The following is a 20,966-nucleotide window of genomic DNA, read 5'->3' as shown; positions in this document are numbered from 1 at the left end:
CAGAGTGAAGACATGTGCATGGACATAAACACAATGGGCAGGCCACCAACAGATGTGCCTCCACGTCTAGTCGACGAATATGCCTGGTAGTATGCAACCTTGGGTATTTGCTGACTGTGAAAGCTTGGAGAAAACTGAAAAGGCCTGTTCTCATCATCACTGAAAACCCGGATTCTAGCCACAATGAGGCCATGGCTTGAAGCTTCACGGAAAGCAGCTGAGGCTTTGAAGCCTTGAGTATGCACTCAGGGAGGAAAAGAAAACAAGGAGATAACAGGGTAGCAACAAAAAGAAGAACATGAAGACTTTAACCAGCATATCAGACCCATTTCATCATTTCATCCATGGGTCCAACATCCAGTGAGTTAAGATGAAAAAATACTTGTCAGAATAGGGCATAAAACACAACAAACTCATCCAATATTTAATCAGTAATCATCAAAACAGAACAACCCAACAAGCAGAAATGAAAAATCACTACGAATCAGACCTGGACAGTCTGAAAAAAAATGGAAAATATACAAAAAAACAAATGGTCATACCTGGAAATCTCCCTTCTCAGCTCTGTGTCCTGAACTCCCCAACAACTCCACGCTCCTATGTTCTTAGCTTCTTCTTCAAGTTCCCCCTCTACTCTTTCCCTCCAAACTCTCAGAAAAACTCCTTCTCTCCTCCTCAACAGCTGTTCTCCCTCCCATATTCACCAGTCAGCAAGCATGGCTTGCCCAACCACTCTCCCTGCTGCTGCAAGCCTACTGCAGCCAACATCGAGCCCTCCACTTCATGGCTACCCGTCCCATCTGGCCGGGATTCATGGTCAGAGAAGGGAGAGGGATGGGGGGGGGGGGGGTCCCCCTCACACCTCAAAAGAATAACCAAACTCCTCTCTAATAGCCCAAAAGCTCTTCTGAATATCCTCCAACAAGTGTCTCCACCCCATTGCATTTCCAACTCACTACCTGATTCACTAACCACCCAACCGGGAAGCAGCATCTGGCTCTTTAAGAGCCCTCCACTTGGCAAGAAGTGTGACCTGCAGCAAATGAAAAAAACAAGCCCCATATGGGGGTCTACAGAGGGCTTCTATATGGGGCTTCACCAACTGCAATAAGAGAAGAAACCATTGACGGGGGAGATGAAGATTGCAGATTGAGAAAAATGACAATTTTGCCTTCAATCACGTGAAGATCATATGTCATTTCATAAAAAAATGTAATGTCATGACTCAAAAAATATACAATACATACCATTATAAAACATGATTGGTACATTGCTCGATTTTAAATTTGAGGGGATAATATGCAAAACATGGTATATGTTCGTGAGGGGATAAAGTATAATAAACCCTATAAAAAATCATATTAAAATATAATGGGATCATATTTGATGCAAAGTAATAAGACTAAATATGTATACACGACATGATACAATTGATCACATTTTTTTCTAGACATAAAACATTTACAAACATATTTTAAAATTTTGAAAATATGTTAAAAGTGGGTTTTCAGATAGATTTTTATTTTATAAAATAATAGAAAACAGTCTTTAAACAGGATTTTCAATAACTATTTTTCATGTTTTAAAAAACAGTTGGCAAACATGGCTATAATTATTTTTAAAAATAAAATTTAAAATTTAAGGACATAAGATAAGTATTGTATAATAATTTTTATTTTTATATAAAAGTTTTTATTTTTGAAAGCAAAAAATAGGAAAAATATCCTAACAAATCCAAATAAAAATATTATTATTTTTTATTTTCTTAATATGAAAATACAATGTATCAAAACATTAATGGTTATGTTAGTGGATGATGCAAAATTAATATTTGTTTCATTTTTAAAGGGTACAATATTGGGAAAATTTTTCTAAGGAAATACTAATGGAAACGACACCGTTTTATGAGCATCCTCAAAACGCACCGTTTTGGGTCTCTGTCCAAACACCAAAATTTCTTGGATTCTCTCCCCGCCTCCCAGGAGTGCTGCATCCTTGGCTCTCTCGCAGAGGCCTTATCTCTCTCTCTCTCAATTAGCAACCATGCGGTCAACAGCATCATCACTGATGTCTCCTCTCACCCTCTCAACGGCTTTCTCTCCTCGTTCTTCTCAGCTGCATCCCCGTTGTCTCCATTTCCTCTCTCACTCGCTTCCCATTTTCTACAAATTCAAGAGTCCCCACAGTTTCTGCCCAAAATCCCAGAACCGCCCTATTTTCCTTGTTCGAAACTGCGCTTCCATCACCGCAAAACCCTCTTCTCAGTTTCGGAAGAAATCTGCCGATTCCGAGCAGGATGAGAAGCTTCGCTCTCTGCGTGAGCTGTTCTCGAAGCCCGGAATTGGAATTGATGCGTATATTATCCCTTCCCAGGACGCCCACCAGGTTCAGTTCATGTTTTCTCGGTAGTTTGTTTTGCGGGTTCTGTGGTTTTGATGGCGATTTCATGTTGATTTTTTGGTGGGGTTTGTTTGGTTGCCCGGAAAATGTTGGCAAAGAAATAAAAAAATTAACACTTTGGATTTTGCATCACGATTTTTATTGAATGGTTTAAGTTATTGTGTAATTGTAGTGTTTTTTTATGGCGTGTTGGTGTCGATTTTCAATTCGGGTTTGTCTGGTTTCTGAGACGAGGTGGGAAAAAAAAAGGTACTGTAAAATTTTCAGAGAGGGGAACCTCCTCTAATCAGGTTCAACTCGCGCGTGTGTGCTTTTTCATTTTTTTTTTAATTGTGGGTTTTATGATTGAAATGGTATTTTTTTTTTAATTGAATTTGGAGTGGGGTGTTTGGTTGTTTAGAAAATGAAGGAAAAGCGAATAAAATTAAAATTTTGAATTGTACTTGTTGATCTTTATTGACTAAAAACTTTTAAGTTATTATGAAGTTTTAGTTTTTACTGTGCTATACTCATGTTGAGTTGTATTGGGGTTTGTTTGGTTTATAAGGAAAGGTGGGAAAAGAAAAAGATTGTTTGAGAAAAGGTAGGAAAAGGAAGAAATTGTCTTGAGAAAAGTTGAGGAAAAAGAAAAGAAATAATAATAGAACAGGAAGCTTCAGTCATCAGGTTCATCATGCTTTTTTCCCCTTATTTTCCCAAAGAAGAAGAGGAAGAAGAAGAGAATGTTTTTGTGTGTTTTATAGTTTTATTGGTGCTTTAATGTTGAACTTTGTGTGGCATTCACTTGGTTTCTTAGAAAAGATTGAAAAAAAATAAGAAATCACTGTTTCTGAATTTTAGTTTGCGATTTTATTGATTATGTTGGTGCTTATCAATTTTATTGTTTATTTTTTATTTATTTTTATTGATTATGTCTGTGAATTAGTGTTAAAATTCAATTGGGAGTTTTTGGCTTATGAAAAAAGATGGGAATAGGACATAATTGTAATTTTGAAACACCTTCACTTGTTAGGTACAACTTTATGATTTTGCTTCATAATCTTTTGTTTGTCTTGTTTTACTGTCTGTAGGTTTTCTAATAAGAAACAAACATATTCATTTATTCAATGGTAAATACAGAGAAGGATAAACAATCCTTCCAAGATGTAGAATTGCTGCTCCAAAGCTAAAATCATCCACATAAACAAAAGAAAAGACAGTGTATATATACTAAAGAAACTTTATTCACTCAAGGGGTAGGAAATCTCCAACACAGGAGACCAAGTGCTTTGCTTCTTGCCTGGATGATTCATTAGTTGAACAAGAAACCTAAGAGAAGGAGCATCCCACCTCATTAGTAATATGTATGATTTTGTGGATCCAGTTTAGCCTCTCTCCTTTTTAGACACCAAAGAAATTACCATATTAAATCTCCCTCTATAGTTAGATTGGATCGGCACAAAGCTTTGACATGCACCAGGGCCTCAAATAATGCTAATATCTTCACTTCAATAGCTGAACCCATTCCTGCAGGGTTAGAGCACACTTTTAGTACTGTTCCTGAATGATCTTTTATGACTCCTCTGATACCTAATGGCCTAGGATTTCCCAAAAAACACCTATCAAACTTTAACTTTAATGAACCTATAGGAGAGGGTACCAACCAATCATAAGTCTTCATATTCGATCTCTTTGAGTTGCAGACATTCTTCCAATCTAGCTATATAAGATACAAAGGAATACCAACAAAAGGCTTAGTGATTGAGGCTCACAGGGAATGGAAAGAGTAAATCGAACCCTAAATAGCCTCCACAAATCTCCATCAATCCTTAAATATCCTAGCACTCCTCTCCAACCATAAAAACCACATCAAGGATAAGATAGCCAATTGCCAAAGAATCTGATAGGCCTCGTATATGTTATGTGTATTCCAGAAAAGGGAAGAGAAGTGTACTGCAAACTGGCAGTTAGTGTTAACAGTCCTTGTACAGGCTGTGTAACACTCTTGGTACAGGCTGGAATAGCTTAAATAGGAAAATATGGAATTGGTTAGGATAGCTGGCTGTTCTGGGAGTTTGGGGGGAGAGTGATAGCATCTCGAATAGCTATCTTGTATCAGTCTGGCCCTGTTCTTGAAATTCTTGAAATTCAATAATATCACTAATAAATTTTTCCTTCATTAGATACCTATCAGAATCTTCCCTTTTGGCAGGCTACCAAAGACTTTAAAAGAGATTCCTAATGTCTTTGCTATGTCTCCAGGAGGTACCCAATCAATCATAGCAATATGGAACAATCCATGCCAAAATTCCAATGCTATGGGACAATGAAGAAATAGATGATCAAATGATTTATTACTCTTCAAACACATAAGTCATAAGATATTGGTCCAGGTTGAGAGCTTTGTAGGGCCTCCTCAATTGAAGCAAGCAGTTGGTATCAACCTTTTTAGTAGCTTCAAGTCATGCAAAAACCTTAACCAGGATATGTTGATTTGGCATGTCTACCATCTTTTAAGTGTTTTGAGCCATTATTTTGAACTTTTTGATTTTGGGGGTCCATCAATATATTTTTTCTGTTCTTTTCTTGGTGGTTTGGAGCTACTTGACTTTTAGTAAAAAAACTATATGAGGAGAAGAAATTAAAGCCTGTAATCTTTACCGCTTTCTTCCTTGGGATCTGAAAAGAGAAAATTTCACTTATTAGGTTTAATTTATTATTATTTTTAATTAACTTACCAGTTTGTCTGGGTTTTTAATGGTCTGTTATTGCTGAATTATAATTGGGTTTAACTATTTTGAGCAATTGTTTTTAAATTTGGTGTTTTGGAGTTTCTAATAATGGTAGATTTTGAAAAGGCTTGTGTCAATGTCTTATAGAATTACAGGATGTCTGTTTTTATATTTATTTTTCCACATACCCTTTTAAATTTTTCATGGAGTTCTTGTTTGATAAATTTATGAATGCAACAATGACACAATCCAATAATTTAATAACATGGGAATTTTATCCAAATAGTTCTTTAAGTTGAGCGTTGCGTGGCCAATGATAGATCTGGTCTATCCCTCATTTGACTTCTATTTTAAGCCTAACCTCAGATTAGTGCAAATCAAGCTTGGGGCATGCATCCTAATCCTGAATCCTTTTCATTTTCAGGATTCTAAGAAATAACATTAAAAATGCTTGTCTTACTTTTTACCATTATACTGTTAATTGCATCTCTGTTTAGTGATATTTTTACCTTCAATTGCTAAGGGAACAAATTAAGCCTCCAGTTCCACTTGGAGGTTTATCTGGATTCATGTTCTTTGGTTCCATTTACCACATAGTACTTGTGGTCGTTGAGTCAACTGGATATTTAATTCTGAAGCACTTCTATTTTGGCTTCTAGAGTGAGTTCATTGCTGAATGTTATATGAGGAGGGCCTACATATCAGGGTTTACTGGCAGTGCTGGTACTGCTGTTGTCACAAAGGATAAAGCAGCTCTTTGGACAGATGGGCGTTATTTTCTCCAGGTTTGGGAAAAAAGAACTATAAATTTACTTTTTAGACATTCTGCTGAGTTAGCTATATATATCATGGTCTCAAAGCTTTATTTATTTCTATTTTACTTTTGGGAGGTCTGTCAAATTTTTGTAGTTTCTATTTATTTTTCTCTTATTAACATTTTGATATCTTGTAGCTTGAGGGATATTAATTTTATTGGTAATTTTCTCTCTTGGTTATGACTAGGCAGAGAAGCAGTTAAGCTCTAATTGGATTCTTATGCGGGCTGGTAACTATGGAGTTCCTACAACCAGTGAATGGCTTAATGATGTTTTGGCTCCTGGTTGCAGAATTGGCATTGATCCTGTGAGTAACATTCAGACCTCCTAAAAATGGTGCTCCTTGTTATTATGTGCTTCTGATTGAAGTACATGTTTTATTTTTTATTTTTATTTTTAACTATCTTTACCTTGAAAATGTGGATTTTAACCCTTACTTTTCATCAATAAGATGAAGCCTGTGTTAGATGTATCATTTACATATGTCAGGATTTGGTAAAAAGCATTCAGAAGCATGCTTTATGCGTCTCATTATTTCCTTTTGCACCAAATAGTGTTGATCAAGGTTCATTGTAGGCCCCTCTTGTGTCACCAGCTAGTTTCCTAGGAATTTGGCATACCTTGATCAGCTGTGCTTTGATTGATATGGCTGATCCCAAATAGTTGGGACAAACCTTGCTGGTCCCAGTGGAGGTCAATTAGTTAATGGAAAAATTCTCATCTCTGCCTTCTTGATAACTGGCACTATTTGTTAGTATACCTTCATTTTTGTTAGCTCTAACATAGTTTCAAAACCTTGATTATTGGGAAGCCATGAGTTCAAACCGGCTGCTTGTTTATTTTCCCTATTTATTGAACCTACAAGCAAGCTTAAAGAGGTTGCCTGTGTAGTGGAGTGTTAGTGCTTTAACCCTAGTTGGCTTAACATACATTATAGGCCCACTATCTTATGGCTTTGGCTTTTGAGTCAAATAGATGGCTTAAAATTATTCATTCATTTTTCTTCTCTCTTATGCATCTATTTTTATCCTTTTTTCTTTTTTTAAAAAAAAATTATTAGCTGTAAAGTAATTTATTTTTTATTTTTATTCTTTACTTGCTTCTGTCTGATGCCACCTTCTCTTTGATTTTGTGAAGGGAGCAGTTTCTTTTTTCTTCTGATGCTGCAGAGGAATTGAAAGAGGCCATTGCTAAGAAGAATCATGAATTGGTTTACCTATATGATTTAAATCTTGTGGATGAAATATGGAAAGAATCAAGGCCGGAGCCTCCAAGAAAACCAATTAGAGTGCATGAGCTGACATATGCTGGTTTAGATGTCTCATCAAAATTGTCTTCCCTGAGGTCTGAACTCATTGATGCTGGTTGTTCTGCTATTGTTGTTTCTATGCTTGATGAAGTTTCTTGGCTGTTAAACTTGGTAATCCTTCTGACCAACTTTCTTAGATATGTTATAATAACCCTGACTTCTATCCCTGGGATGGTTTCAAATTCTGTTTAACAAAGTTCAAAGCTGGCTGCTTGAGAAATAGTCTAGGATACAGGACCGCCTTTATGGCATACGGGATTTCATTTTTTTAAATCCGGTCTATTCATTAAAGGCAAATTTTATGAGTTATTATTCAGAAGTGGTTTGTGTTTTGATCCTTTAATCTTTAATTTAAATAATACTCTCAATTTTGTTTGCAGAGAGGAAATGATGTTCCAAACTCACCTGTTATGTATGCATACTTAATTGTGGAGATTGATGGGGCAAAATTATTTATTGATGATTCTAAAGTCAGCCCAGAAGTGATGGATCACTTGAAGAATGCAGGCGTAGAGTTGAGACCATATGAATCCATTCTAGCTGAAATAAAGAAGTAAGTTTGGGAGCTCAAAACTTTTTGTCAGTGTCAAAATTTGTGCAGTGTTGATGAACACTTGCATATTGTTATGCTCAAGTGATTATTCTACTTCGGTACCTATGAAAGTAGCTTATTTTCCATATATAGTGGATACCTCAGAGTCTCACCGGACTCTAACTTTGGATGTGCTCTAGAGGTTTGTAACTGTGGCTAGGACACTACCATTGGTGTAAAATTTCTGAGGCTGATACAAGGTGTTGGACTGCAACTTAGTGGCTGTGAATAAAACTAGCAACAAGTATATTTGTGCATGAAAGATGCTAATTGCATTTGTGTCTTGTGTATAACACCAAGGATTTGCCGTCATTGGGTTATTTTTTTCAGAGAGGCCTGATATCTAACATATAGTGGGTTGGACAGATTTCATAGTTTCATTAACTAAAACATGATTTTCTTCTTCAGTTTGGCAGCGAAAGGGGCACACCTCTGGTTGGATACGTCTTCTGTTAATGCTGCTATTGTCAACACCTACGAGGCTGCTTGTGACCAGTATTCTGGGAGCCTTGATAATAAGAGGAAAAATAAGTCTGAGGCCTATGGAGTCGCCAATGGTCAATCTGGGGTGCCCACTGGAGTTTATAAGATTTCACCTATTTTGCTGGCGAAGGCTGTGAAAAATCAGGCTGAATTAGAAGGGATGCGCAATTCTCATCTAAGGTGAATCAAATATTCCCCCAGAACATGATTTCTTTGTGTTGAATTTCTCCGGCTATTTGGAAACTTATTTATGCTATCAACTTCTAGCCATTAAGTTTCTAAGCTCAGGAATGAGTGTCAGACTGTAAACGATAATGCCCCTTAAATTAAAGTTTAAAAAGCATAGTTGTTGGTAGTTCTGGATATCGAACATGTAAATAAGCTAGGCTTTATTTTGTAATCCCCTTTATGGCAAATCAGAAAGGATTGATTTATTGTTGCTTAATGGCATAATTCATGTTTTTGTTTAAACAGTATGTTGGTCATACTGTACCTTAAATTTAAGTTTTAAAAATGGAGTTGATATGGTAGTTTTGGATAATAAATATGGAAACTATCAAGGATTTATGCATTTAGTAAGGATTAATTTACTGGTTCAATTTATTGTTTTTCTCAATTAGTCCTTTGGAGCAGAACATCAATGAAATTTTTTTCTTGCAGATATGAATTATTTTGTTAGTAGTTATCATCAATACTGCATGAGCTACTATAGAGTTAAGCTTATTGCTTTTCATTGTAGCTTTAATTCCAGTCGACTTTTTTATCACAGAAAATGTTTTCTGGTTTATTCTTAATTCTCTGGTCCTCTTTGTGTAATCTCCTTGGGATGCATTTTGTAAGGAGATCCTTTTTCCTATCAGAGTTTCTAAGGAGATTTTTAGATACTCATTGGCCATTAGACAGGTCAAAATCTCATCAGCCTTTCAGGAGCCTTCCATTAAATCCCTGTTTAGGGAAAGGAAAGCCCTAGCAAGGACTTGATGGGAGCTGGAAATCTTTCTTCACTCATGAATTTTGTCTCCTTCAGTGAGTATTTGGGTTTGCCTGTGGATGGGTTTGAGAAGGAATTTGCCTCTCTTTTGATGAAGTTAGAAGGCAGAAAAATGGTCTTACACAGGGGGGGATGTAGAGGGGTGGGCTTTAGGTACTAAGGGGGACCCTTGTCTACATCTCGTTTTGATAGGGAGCTTCAGAAGTTGGAGAGCTTGATTAACTACTCCCAGTGAAGTGGCAAAGAGAGAAAGAGCCGGAAAGTGGTTTCCGAGGGTTCAAGCTAGAGTTGGGAAAAGTGGTTCGAAGGATGGGTCAAGACTAACTCTGTTTTCCCCTGGTGTTAGCAGTTATGTTTTGGCTGCATGTTGGTTGGTCACTTGGGTGCCATTTGTTTTTCTTGTCTTCAGGCCATGCCTTTGTATTGGGTAGTGTCTGTATGTTTTTCCTTCTCTTACCTCTCAGCTGTTTTGTATACTCCATGTGCACTTGATGCGCCTTTTCCATGCGCTTTTTAATATATTTTGCCTTTTTACGTATATATATATATAACAAAAAAAAAAAACTCAGGAAGTACACGTCGTGTGATGTCTTCTCTTCAGGGATGCAGCTGCTCTTGCACAGTTTTGGTCCTGGCTGGAAGAAGAAATCCTTAAGGGTGTGCTATTGACAGAGGTAGATGTTGCAGACAAACTTCTTCAATTCCGTTCTATGCAGGCTGGTTTCTTGGATACAAGCTTTGATACTATAAGTGGTACGCTAACTTCTATATTCATTATATTTTTTACCCTTGTTGAAGAATCCAATTTCAATATCAGAGATTCTTCATCATTGGTAAAGGATCTTGTAACTTTCAACCAAGTTTCCAAACGAATGATAACAAATCAAAGCTTTCTACTGGAAATAGAATATCTTACTCTACATATAGATACATACATATTATTGTTATTTTCATCTTTCAAGAGTTGGATTTTAGAATTTGATTTATGGAAATGTGTCAATAGAACTTGCAAAATGTATGATCTATATGAGGGATGCTATATCAAACCTTTCTTCAGCTATTGCCTCGTTGGTCCTGTCATGGAAATGCTAGATCCCTGCATCATGGCATACTGGCTTAGGATATGATTTCATTTTTGAGACATTTGGCTGTTCTCTTTTGTGTTCCCTTTAATTAGGGGAGGGGAAGGGATGAGAAGGAAGGGAGGGGACAAAATTTTTGATATTTTCTTAGTTCTTTTGGTTGGTCTATGAGTTAGAAGAGCACAAAGTGAAATACGGGGGCCACCCAAATTGTCCTCATGCAACAGGTTTGATTTAAGGGAAAATTTTACTCGGCAAGATGTTTACAATATTCTTACTCATGTTACAAGAGCTTTACAAAACAAAAATGTCATTTTAAAAAGAAAATTGTTCTTGTTCCTTTTTTTCCTTATTTCATTTTCCATTCCTTTCTCCTTTTCAGTGATGAACCAAAAAGATTGTTCATCCTTTCTTGGAATTATTGTTCTAAAATGTACTTGCCCTTGTAATATTGGGTTAGATTGCATTGATGAATTTGTACTTCCCAAACAAAAAGTTTAAATTCAAATCTTGGTTGAAATTCCATCATGATTTTAAGGCATGGTTTGGGAAATGTGGTAATTCACACCCTAGTGAACAAGGAAATTTATATTTCATGCAATTAGTGGATTAGATTGGGTTAAACCCTATGTACAAAATCTTCTTTGAGTTTACCAAACAAAGATCAGTATCCCAATTATGCTTTCACTCCTGTTGACCAATAGCCTTGCAAAAGTCTTGACTTTGAAAGGGACTTTAGATCTCTATGTGGATTGTTTGGAGAGAAATGAATTGAAGGTGATAGGTTGGACAAGGTTAAGAGGAAAATTTTTATTGTAAATTAGTTTGAAGATGAATAGAAGATTTCAGAATTAGAAGAACCGAAAAAATGGTAAGGAGCGTGAAGGTACATGTGGAGAGGAAGACTTTCTGGGTTAGGGCAGAGGATGAGGTCGGAGGAATTTGGTGTTCGATAACAGAGCACAACAGAGGCTCTGTTTTTGTCTTAGGTTTTGAGAAGGAGGAGGTTAGTTGGTTGGTAGAACCGCTAACAAAGACCATTGAGATGAAGATTTGTATGGGACTCAATAGAAAATTTAGAGGAAAAACCAGAGTACATCTTCTGGAGGTTTGTTTCAATGTTCATGGCAGGTTTATAAGATTATCAGAGTTCGCCTCTAATAGGAAGTCAACCTTTCAGGTAATACCTGAGGGAGATAATGGCAGGGGATGGGAACTTTTAAAGTTTGCGTTGAACTCAATGTTGGTGGTCCCCTCTTCGAGTTTTGTTGAAAAGGGAAGGCAGAGCAGGGAATGAAGGATATTGCACAAAAATGTGGGTCCCCTGCAACGGTCCTATGCAAAGGTTGTCAGAGACGAAGGCCCGAGGAAGGGCGGCCTCGTTCCAGTTGGGAGATGGGCGAGGGCTGTGGTGTGCGAATGTCAAGAAGGTGATGTCAATTGGACTGAGGCCGGCCGGGCCATGGCGAGAAGGCTAGGGCACAAAGGCGTGGTGACAATCGTCCCATTTGCCAGAGGAAAAGGGTTGTTTTTTGTAGAAACCTTAGAGGAAGCTGTATCACTACACGAATCAAGGTCCATCAGGATTAAGGGCGGAATTACAGTCTCGTTGAGAAGATGGTCGTCGAAGGAAAATTCAGAAGTAGAGGGGAGATTCAAGGAAGGTTGGATAGAGTTAAGGGGTTTACCATTCCATTTATGGTCTGAGGTTCACTTGAAGAAAATTATGGAGCAGTGGGGGACGGTGATAGAGATCGATTGGCGAACTCTGAAACTTTTTGATCTTAGCAAAGCAAGGGTGAAAGTGGTAATGAAAGAACGATCGGTTCTCCCGGCTTTGGTTGAGGTGGTAGACGGGGGTTGGGACTTCACTATTTCAGTCGCAGTAGCCGTGAAGAATGAAGGTTGGCAGGTTAGAGAGATGGGTGAGTCAACTCGGCAATCGGCTGAGACTCACATGGGGACAGGTGGCAGCAAGTGGGTAGAGGAAGGTAGATCAACGGCTGATAAGGGGTCCTATCTTGGGGTAGTTGACAGAACGTTGGAGTGGAGAAGTGGGCAAAAGGCGGAGAACGCTCCTGGGAGGACACGTGGGAAGAACAAGACGTTAGTGGGATACAGTTGGTCCCATCCTCCATTGCAATCGGATTCAAAAAGTCAAAGAGCTGAATCTGATGGGCCAAAGCAGGTTGGAGGGGCCAAAGCCCAGTCAAGCCTCCAGGATGGGTTTCGGGCCTCCAATGTTAAGTCTAGAGCCCATCTTTTTAGTAAGCCCAGCCTACGGTCTGAAATAGAAGTGGGCTGGAAAAAGGAAACCAATGGGGAAAGGCCCGTTTCAGTTGTTGGGCCAAGAAAAGGGAGACCATCAAGGCAGGCAGTCGAAGGGCCCTTTTCACAGTGCTCACTTCTCTGCAAAGGGGAAGGAGAAGGTGGATCGCAAGGATCCTGTAGATCAACAGAGGGAATCCGCGATGAAACACGGTTCAAGGAAGCTGTTGAATGCTCCGCTTCCATCAAGATCTGAATGTCGACAAGGGGAGCGAAGCCGAAGCGACCCACTCACGACTGAGAGATCGACGCTTCTCAGTGATAATCTTCCAATGGAAGACGACTTCGACGTGGGAACACAGCTGGTTCAAGGATGTTCCGCAGAAGGACCGACGCCAACGAAGGAACACGCGGAGCAGAGAAATCTTCTTAGGGTTCTTTGTCTGTCAAAGGGGAAGGAGAAGATGCGCAATACTGATAAAGGAGGAGACGGAGCAGGTTTTAAGGGATTTGTGGGTTGTTCTCATAGTTCAGTCATGGATCACCCTTCTAATCCCGCATCCAGAGAAAAAGGGCTCAACTTTGAGGGGAACTGTGGAATGACGGAAATGGAAATTCTTGAGGTATCTTCTCACCTTTTTTCTTAGCCTTATCTGCCTTTTCACTCTCCCCTCTCCGGTGTGACTCCTCCACACCCGAGCTCTTCTGCCATCGATCTCTCCATTCCAGCTTTTCAAGCCAGTTTCTACGAAAAACCGAGTGTTACCTGAATTTTTTTCAAAAAATGATGTCGCTATGACCTCTAGTATTGGATGTGTTGGCATCCCTAACCGTGATGTGGCGGTGCCCCAGCTGCCTAGATTGGATCTGTTGTCTGAAAGCTGTGTCAAGTCCAATCCTAGTTCGCATCTTGGGGCCCCTATTCTGGGCACAGCTAGCCAGGGAGACAATGAGTTCTCTCAGATGGATGGGTTCCAAATTGAAGGTCTTTCCCCTAGCAAAATGGCTAAAGTATGTGAGGTCTTAAACTCCTTGGATATTAAAGTGTATTCAAGGCGAAAGAACAGAGTCGCCATAGACAGTTGAGTTCTGTTGTCCTTGATTAGGTGCTATAGGGTCAGTGAGGTGGTGTTATGAAGATCATAAGTTGGAATATCAGGGGGTTGGGATCTAGGAAAAAGAGAAGGGTGGTTAAGGATTTTTTGCACCTTCAGAATCCGGATGTAGTGATGTTACAGGAAACAAAAAGAGAGGTGTGCGATAGAAGGTTTGTAGGAAGTGTCTGGTCGGTTAAGAATAAAGAGTGGGCTGCTCTCCCGGCGTGTGGGGCTTCAGGAGGGATTTTAATCATTTGGGACTCAAAGAAAATGAGCAGTGAGGATGTGGTAATTGGATCTTTTTCTGTCTCAGTCAAGTTCTTGTTGGATGGATGTGGTCCATTGTGGTTATCCGCTATTTATGGCCCAAACAGCCCCTTAATTAGGAAGGATTTTTGGATGGAGCTATCAGACCTTTATGGCCTTACTTCTCCTTCATGGTGTGTAGGTGGTGATTTCAATGTTATAAGGAGAAGTTCAGAAAAACTGGGTGGATCTAGATTCACTTCTAGCATGAGGGACTTTGATGGCTTTATAAGAGAAAGTGATTACATGATCCCCCATTACGAAATGCCTCTTTTACTTGGTCAAATATGCAAGAGTCACCAGTGTGTAAGAGATTGGATCGGTTTCTCTATTCAAATGAGTGGGAGTTCTCATTTCCTCAAAGCCTTCAAGAAGTTCTCCCTAGATGGACATCAGATCATTGGCCGATTGTATTAGATACCAACCCTTTCAAGTGGGGTCCTACACCTTTTAGGTTTGAGAATATGTGGTTGCAACATCATAGTTTCAAAGAGAGCTTTAGCAGTTGGTGGAGAGAATTTGAAGGAAATGGTTGGGAAGGTCACAAGTTCATGAGGAAGCTACAATTTGTTAAGGCAAAATTGAAAGATTGGAATAAGAATACTTTTGGAATGCTTAAGGAAAGGAAGAAAACCATATTGGATGAAATAGCTATCATTGATGCCAATGAACAAGAAGGGACTTTCTCTTTTGATCTAGCCGTTCAAAGAGCTGTAAGAAAATTGGAGCTAGAGGAAATAATAATGAGGGAAGAAATTCATTGGAGACAAAAAGCCAAGGTAAAATGGGTTAAAGACAGGGACTGCAACTCAAAGCTGTTCCACAAAGTGGCTAACGGGAGACGAAACAGGAATTTCATCAAATTATTGGAGAATGAAAGGGGTTTGGTGTTGGACAATTCCGAGAGCATCACAGAGGAGATACTACTTTATTTCAAAAAGCTATACTCGAGTCCTCCAGGTGAGTTGTGGAGTGTAGAGGGTATCGAGTGGTCCCCTATATCAGAAGAGAGCGCCTCTAGGTTGGATTCCCCTTTCTCCGAAGTAGAGATCTATAATGCCATCTTTCAGTTAGATAGGGATAAGGCGCCGAGGCCTGATGGTTTCACCATAGCAGTGTTTCAGGATTGTTGGGATGTGATCAAGGATGACTTAGTGAGGGTGTTTGCAGAGTTTCACAATAGCGGGATTATTAATCAAAACACCAATGCATCCTTCATAGTTCTGTTGCCCAAAAAGAGTCAGTCAAAGAAGATCTCGGATTTTAGACCTATCAGCCTGATCACTTGTCTCTATAAGGTAATAGCAAAAGTCTTGTCAGGGCGTCTAAGAGGAGTACTACAGGAGACCATCCACTACACTCAAGGTGCTTTTGTTAAAGGGAGGCAAATTCTGGATGCAGTTCTTATAGCCAATGAGATTGTGGATGAGAAAAGGCGATCATGGGAGGAAGGAGTTGTATTCAAGATAGACTTCGAAAAGGCTTATGACCATGTTAAATGGGATTTTTTGGATCATGTGTTGGAGAAGAAGGGATTTAGTCCTAAATGGAGGAAATGGATGAGAGGTTGTTTGTCGTCGGTCTCTTATGCTATTCTAGTGAATGGTAATGCTAAAGGGTGGGTCAAGGCATCTAGAGGTTTAAGGCAAGGTGACCCTTTATCCTCTTTCCTGTTCACTATTGTTGCAGATGTGTTGAGTAGAATGTTGTTGAAAGCTGAAGAAAGAAGTTTGCTGGAGGGCTTCTGGGTAGGTAGAAATAGGTGTAGGGTGTCTCATCTGCAATTCGCAGACGATACCATCTTCTTTGCTAACTCTAGTGAGGAAGAATTGCAAACTCTTAAGAGTTTATTGTTAGCATTTGGTCAAGTTTCTGGGCTTAAAGTCAATCTTGATAAGAGTAATCTATTTGGTATCAACCTGGATCAGGATCATCTTTCTAGGTTAGCATTGTTGCTTGATTGCAAGGCTTCAGATTGGCCTATACTTTATCTGGGTCTTCCTTTGGGAGGGAATCCAACTGCTTGTGGTTTCTGGGACCCAGTGATTGAGAGAATTTCTAGGAGATTAGACGGGTGGCAAAAGGCTTACTTATCTTTCGGTGGTAGGATTACTCTCCTACACTCATGTCTTTCCCATATCCCTAGCTACTTTCTTTCTCTGTTTAAGATTCCTGCTTCAGTGGCTGCAAAAATTGAGAGGATGCAAATGAACTTTCTTTGGTCAGGGATTGGGGAAGGCAAAAGAGACCATCTTGTTAGATGGGATGTTGTGTGTAAGCTGAGGGTAAAAGGGGGTTTGGGGATTGGGAAGATTCCTTTAAGGAATCGCGCTCTTTTAGGGAAATGGTTGTGGAGGTATCCTAGGGAGAGTACAGCTCTATGGCATCAGGTCATTCTTAGCATATACGGGACACACTCAAATGGTTGGGATGCCAACACTTTAGTCAGGTGGTCACATCGTTGCCTTGGAAGGCCATTGCACAAGTCTTTCAGGATTTTTCCAAGTATACTCGGTTGGTCGTAGGAAACGGGGAAAGAATTCGCTTTTGGGAAAATTTATGGTGGGGGGACCAAATCTTCAAAGACCAATATCCAAGACTATTTAGAGTAGTAATGGATAAAAGTGTTCCCATATTTTCAATTCTTGGTTCAGATCGCCCTTTCTCATGGAACTTTAATTTTCGTCGTAGTCTAACCGATTATGAGATAGAAGATCTAGAACGCCTCATGTGTTCTATTGATTGTATGAATTTATCCACCTTCGCTTCAGATGCGAGATCTTGGTCCTTATTGTCTTCAGGACTGTTTACAGTCAAGTCCTTCTTTACAGCCTTATCCCAATCATCTGATTCATCTCCTTTGATCCCTTATAAGTTTGTATGGAAATCTCAAGTTCCCTTCAAAGTTAAGGCCTTTGTCTGGCTTGTGGCACACAAGAAGGTAAATACCAACGACTTGCTACAATTGAGGAGACCCCACAAAGCTCTTAGCCCTGACATCTGTAAGTTGTGTATGGGGCAAGGAGAATTTGCAGATCACCTATTCCTTCATTGTTCTGTGACTTTGGGGTTGTGGCACAGACTTTTTCAGCTAGCCAAGATGGATTGGGTCCCTCCGAAAAGCATATTAGACATGATGTTCATCAATTATAAAGGCTTTGGCAAATCCAAGAGAGGGTTGGTTTTGTGGCAAAATGCGTGCATAGCTTTAATTTGGGTTGTGTGGCGGGAAATGAATGCTAGGATATTTGAGGACAAAGTTAGGAATTCAGAGAATCTTTGGGACTCCATTCATTTCATCGCTTCGTTTTGGGCTTTTTGCTCAACGGGGTTTAAGGGCATTCCCCTTAACATTTTACAACTAGATTGGCTAGCAGTGTGTAGGTCCAATGAGACGGTGTAGTGTCATGTTATCTTATTGTGTTGTTTAGTTTTTAATTCTGGCGGGAGGATTTCTCATCCTCCTTATGTACTATTTTATCTTATCAATATATTCATGTGTGGTTTCCTATCAAAAAAAAAAAAAAATATGCTTTCACTCCTTGCAGAAAATGTGATTGGATATCGGCATAAATCCATTGTTCTTACCTTTGATGTAGAAGATAATGCTATGATTCTATGATATATCTCTTGCAGTCATGCAAAAGCATGTTGGCTACAACTTTTAATAGAGAAATCTTTTCCACTACAGAATCTGCATTAAGAATTCATAAATGATGATGCTTAATCACCATATTTTGGACTCTAATTTGATAAATGTTGTACTGGTTCTTCCTTTCAACTTCACCGGTCATGGATAGAATGATTTTTGCAGCTTCGGGTGCAAATGGTGCCATCATACATTACAAACCAAATCCAGATAGTTGTAGCATTGTGGATGTGAAGAAAATGTTCCTATTAGACAGTGGAGCTCAATATATTGATGGAACAACTGATATAACCAGGACAGTGCATTTTGGCGAACCTACTCCACGGCAAAAAGAATGCTTCACCCGAGTTTTACAGGTGCCGCATCTTCTAAAACTTTCTTAAATGTATAATATGGACACATACTATTTAATAAAAGATGAAGTCTTATGGTTGCTCATGGTACATTTCTTAAATAAAAAAAAGGAAAATGGATGATGTTGAATTGTTGGTTAAGAAATTTCAAGTATTAAGCCCTCCATGTGCATGTGGGAGATGTGCTTATATGCATGTTCATGTATTTAAAATTATGTTATTTGTTTAATACTTTACAGGAAATCACTCTTGTTGTCCCACTAGTTTGTATATAGAATATTTTATTAGTTTTAAAATTGTTTTTTTTTTTTGGTTAATTTCTTTTGACCAAAAAAAAAAAGACCGGTCACTGGACAATTCAGACAAATGGCCGTCAGGTATCTTATGGCTTTGTGATATTCTAGCATCATGTCATGGATTGAATATACTATTAGTGCTTTTTCATTTTGAGATTACTCCAACCCAGCAGTGATCCATAAGTGGGACCTTTTAAACGGTTCAATCACAGTATATGATCATCCTATTTGTGCTGCTATGTCATTTGAAGTCACTATATGACAGTGTTCTGTGAACAATTTTGGCGTTTAAGAATTTAGTTAGTTTGATGGTTTCTGATGGTGTCAATTGCAGGGTCATATAGCTCTTGATCAGGCAGTATTCCCTGAAAATACTCCTGGTTTTGTATTGGATGCATTTGCCCGGTCCTTTCTGTGGAAGATTGGACTTGATTACCGGCATGGTACTTCTCATTTCAGTTTACTTGTGCAGTTGAAATATTTTTCCCTGTCAGTAGTTTGTATTCAATTGAAATTTGTGCTTATTTATTGTTTCTGTTTTAATCTTGTGTGGTAGGGACTGGGCATGGTGTAGGAGCTGCATTGAATGTTCATGAAGGCCCTCAAAGTATTAGCTTTCGATTTGGAAATATGACTCCTTTACAGAAAGGCATGATTGTTAGCAATGAACCTGGCTATTATGAAGACCATGCCTTTGGTATTCGGATCGAGGTATGCAAATAAATTTCTCTTCAGTTGTTGCTTCTATTTTCCATCCTGGTAATTGGTGTTCTTTACCTTGTTTTTTTGGCATTCTGTTATAATTCTGTGATCTAAGTTTTCCTTGTAATGCAGAATCTCCTTTGTGTTAAAGAGATGGACACCCCAAATCGTTTTGGAGGAATCGGATATTTGGGATTTGAAAAGCTCACATTTGTTCCAATTCAGGTATGATCAATGTCCTTACAAGAAAACTGGTAAAACATTGATTTGCTAGTAAACACCTTGTAAATTTTGGTCTGGTTGAGAATCAAAGAACTTTGCAGGCCTGCAGATTTGTACTAGGACCAATTCCCAGTTCATTTTAAGATCATTTCTCAAACATATTGGGTGCTTATGCTCTATGAATCCGAATAACATTTTATGGTTCTGTCATGCAGAATGAATTGGTCGAGTTATCTCTACTCTCCAACGCCGAGATTGATTGGCTCAACGATTACCATTCAGAAGTCTGGGAGAAGGTAAGTGGCCATCAAGTTTTCAGCCACTATTCATCCTGTAGGGTATTAGTACCTCCTCTGATTTTATCAGAAAGGAATTCTCAAAACACTACATAAACTTTTATAGATGGGTTTTCTATGGATCTTCAGAAAATATGATCTCTTCCTCACAGTGCAAAATCCCTTATTTTGTGTCATAGGTATCACCATTACTGGATGGTTCTGCACGTCAATGGCTTTGGGACAACACACGGCCACTTGCCAAACAGTAATCGAATCTGGTCTTCATCCCTTTCTTGAACTTCTGCAAACTCATGGCAGGTTTCTGCCATATCAAACTGTTGGTATAGATAATGTGGAAGGATGGAATGAACAATAATAGGCTATGGCAATCAAGTCTGTACAGACCATTGCATTGCAGGAATTATCTGATCTGAAATTTGTATGAAAAACCATGGTGGGGGTAGGTAAAATTATTCTAATATTAATAATTACTTGTATTGGAAACTAGAGGAATCCTTCTTCTAGCTTTTTCATTATCCACTAGTAGGGTTTTTTTTTAACAGTCTTGCAAAATATGTTAGATGTGGTGGAGAGAGAGAGAGAGAGAGAGAGAGGTTTAACTTCATCTTGTGTTTATGGGTTCTTGAAATGGGTTCTTCTGGGTACTTTACCCACCTAGAAATCCCAGGACTAGGAATATTTCCCCTGAAAGAAGGGGTCAGAGCTGTTGAGTTAATGCTTTTGAAGAAAGATGAAGCTTCTCTTGAATGTTGGAGTTAAGGCCCTGTTTGGGATGGTTTCATGTTTTTGGTTTTAATTGGAAGCTGAGACTCAAGTCAAAGTCACTATTTTTAAAAGACAATATAAGAACTTTTTATACCAGTCAAAATAGGTTTTTACAAGAAGTAATGTTATTGTGCTTTTCATATTAAACTATATTTTTTAAGCCATAGGTTTTGTTTGGCATGGAAGTTCTTATTAAACTTAGAAAAGTAACTTTTTAATTTCTTGGAAGTCACATTCAAATGGGGTCTTAGATCATTTTGAGAATGATAATAGAACATGGTTGCAGTATATAATATGGAAAAGAATTAGAATTAATTGATTGGTTAAAGGGGATGAAATAATTTTTAAATTTATTAAGTATAATATTTTTTATGTTTTTATTCCATGAGATACCGAATCTTAACATAAATATCTTTAACCATTTCAAGAGTTCTTATGCGTAGGTTTAAAAAAGAAAGTGGTTATTTTTATAAGTTTGAAAATGTTCTTATTCAAAGTGTTTTTAATAAAAGTGTTTTTTCATCAAATGTTTTTAGAAAAATCACTAACAGAATATTTCTCTAAAAAAACATTGCTATTAACTTTCAACATTATGATTGATTTTTAAAAATTTTAGAAGTGTTTTT

The 20,966-nt window shown here is 38.4% G+C and overlaps 1 protein-coding gene across 1 annotated transcript; it reads left to right on the top strand.

Moving 5' to 3' along the window:
* The first annotated feature begins 1,976 nt into the window (after window positions 1–1,976).
* LOC117930389 (aminopeptidase P2) lies at window positions 1,977–20,322 on the top strand. Its single transcript, XM_034851026.1, has 13 exons — window positions 1,977–2,385; window positions 5,771–5,896; window positions 6,114–6,233; window positions 7,071–7,346; window positions 7,616–7,788; window positions 8,236–8,490; window positions 9,903–10,054; window positions 17,869–18,059; window positions 18,687–18,795; window positions 18,909–19,063; window positions 19,187–19,279; window positions 19,492–19,572; window positions 19,752–20,322. The coding sequence occupies exons 1-13, from the start codon at window positions 2,044–2,046 to the stop codon at window positions 19,821–19,823; spliced, it is 2,145 nt and encodes a 714-aa protein (XP_034706917.1). The 5' UTR covers window positions 1,977–2,043; the 3' UTR covers window positions 19,824–20,322.
* Window positions 20,323–20,966: the final 644 nt, after the last annotated feature.

The sequence above is a fragment of the Vitis riparia genome, chromosome 14, assembly GCF_004353265.1.
Source record: "Vitis riparia cultivar Riparia Gloire de Montpellier isolate 1030 chromosome 14, EGFV_Vit.rip_1.0, whole genome shotgun sequence".
Lineage (NCBI taxonomy): Eukaryota > Viridiplantae > Streptophyta > Magnoliopsida > Vitales > Vitaceae > Vitis > Vitis riparia.
This window is presented reverse-complemented; position numbering and strand designations above follow the sequence as displayed.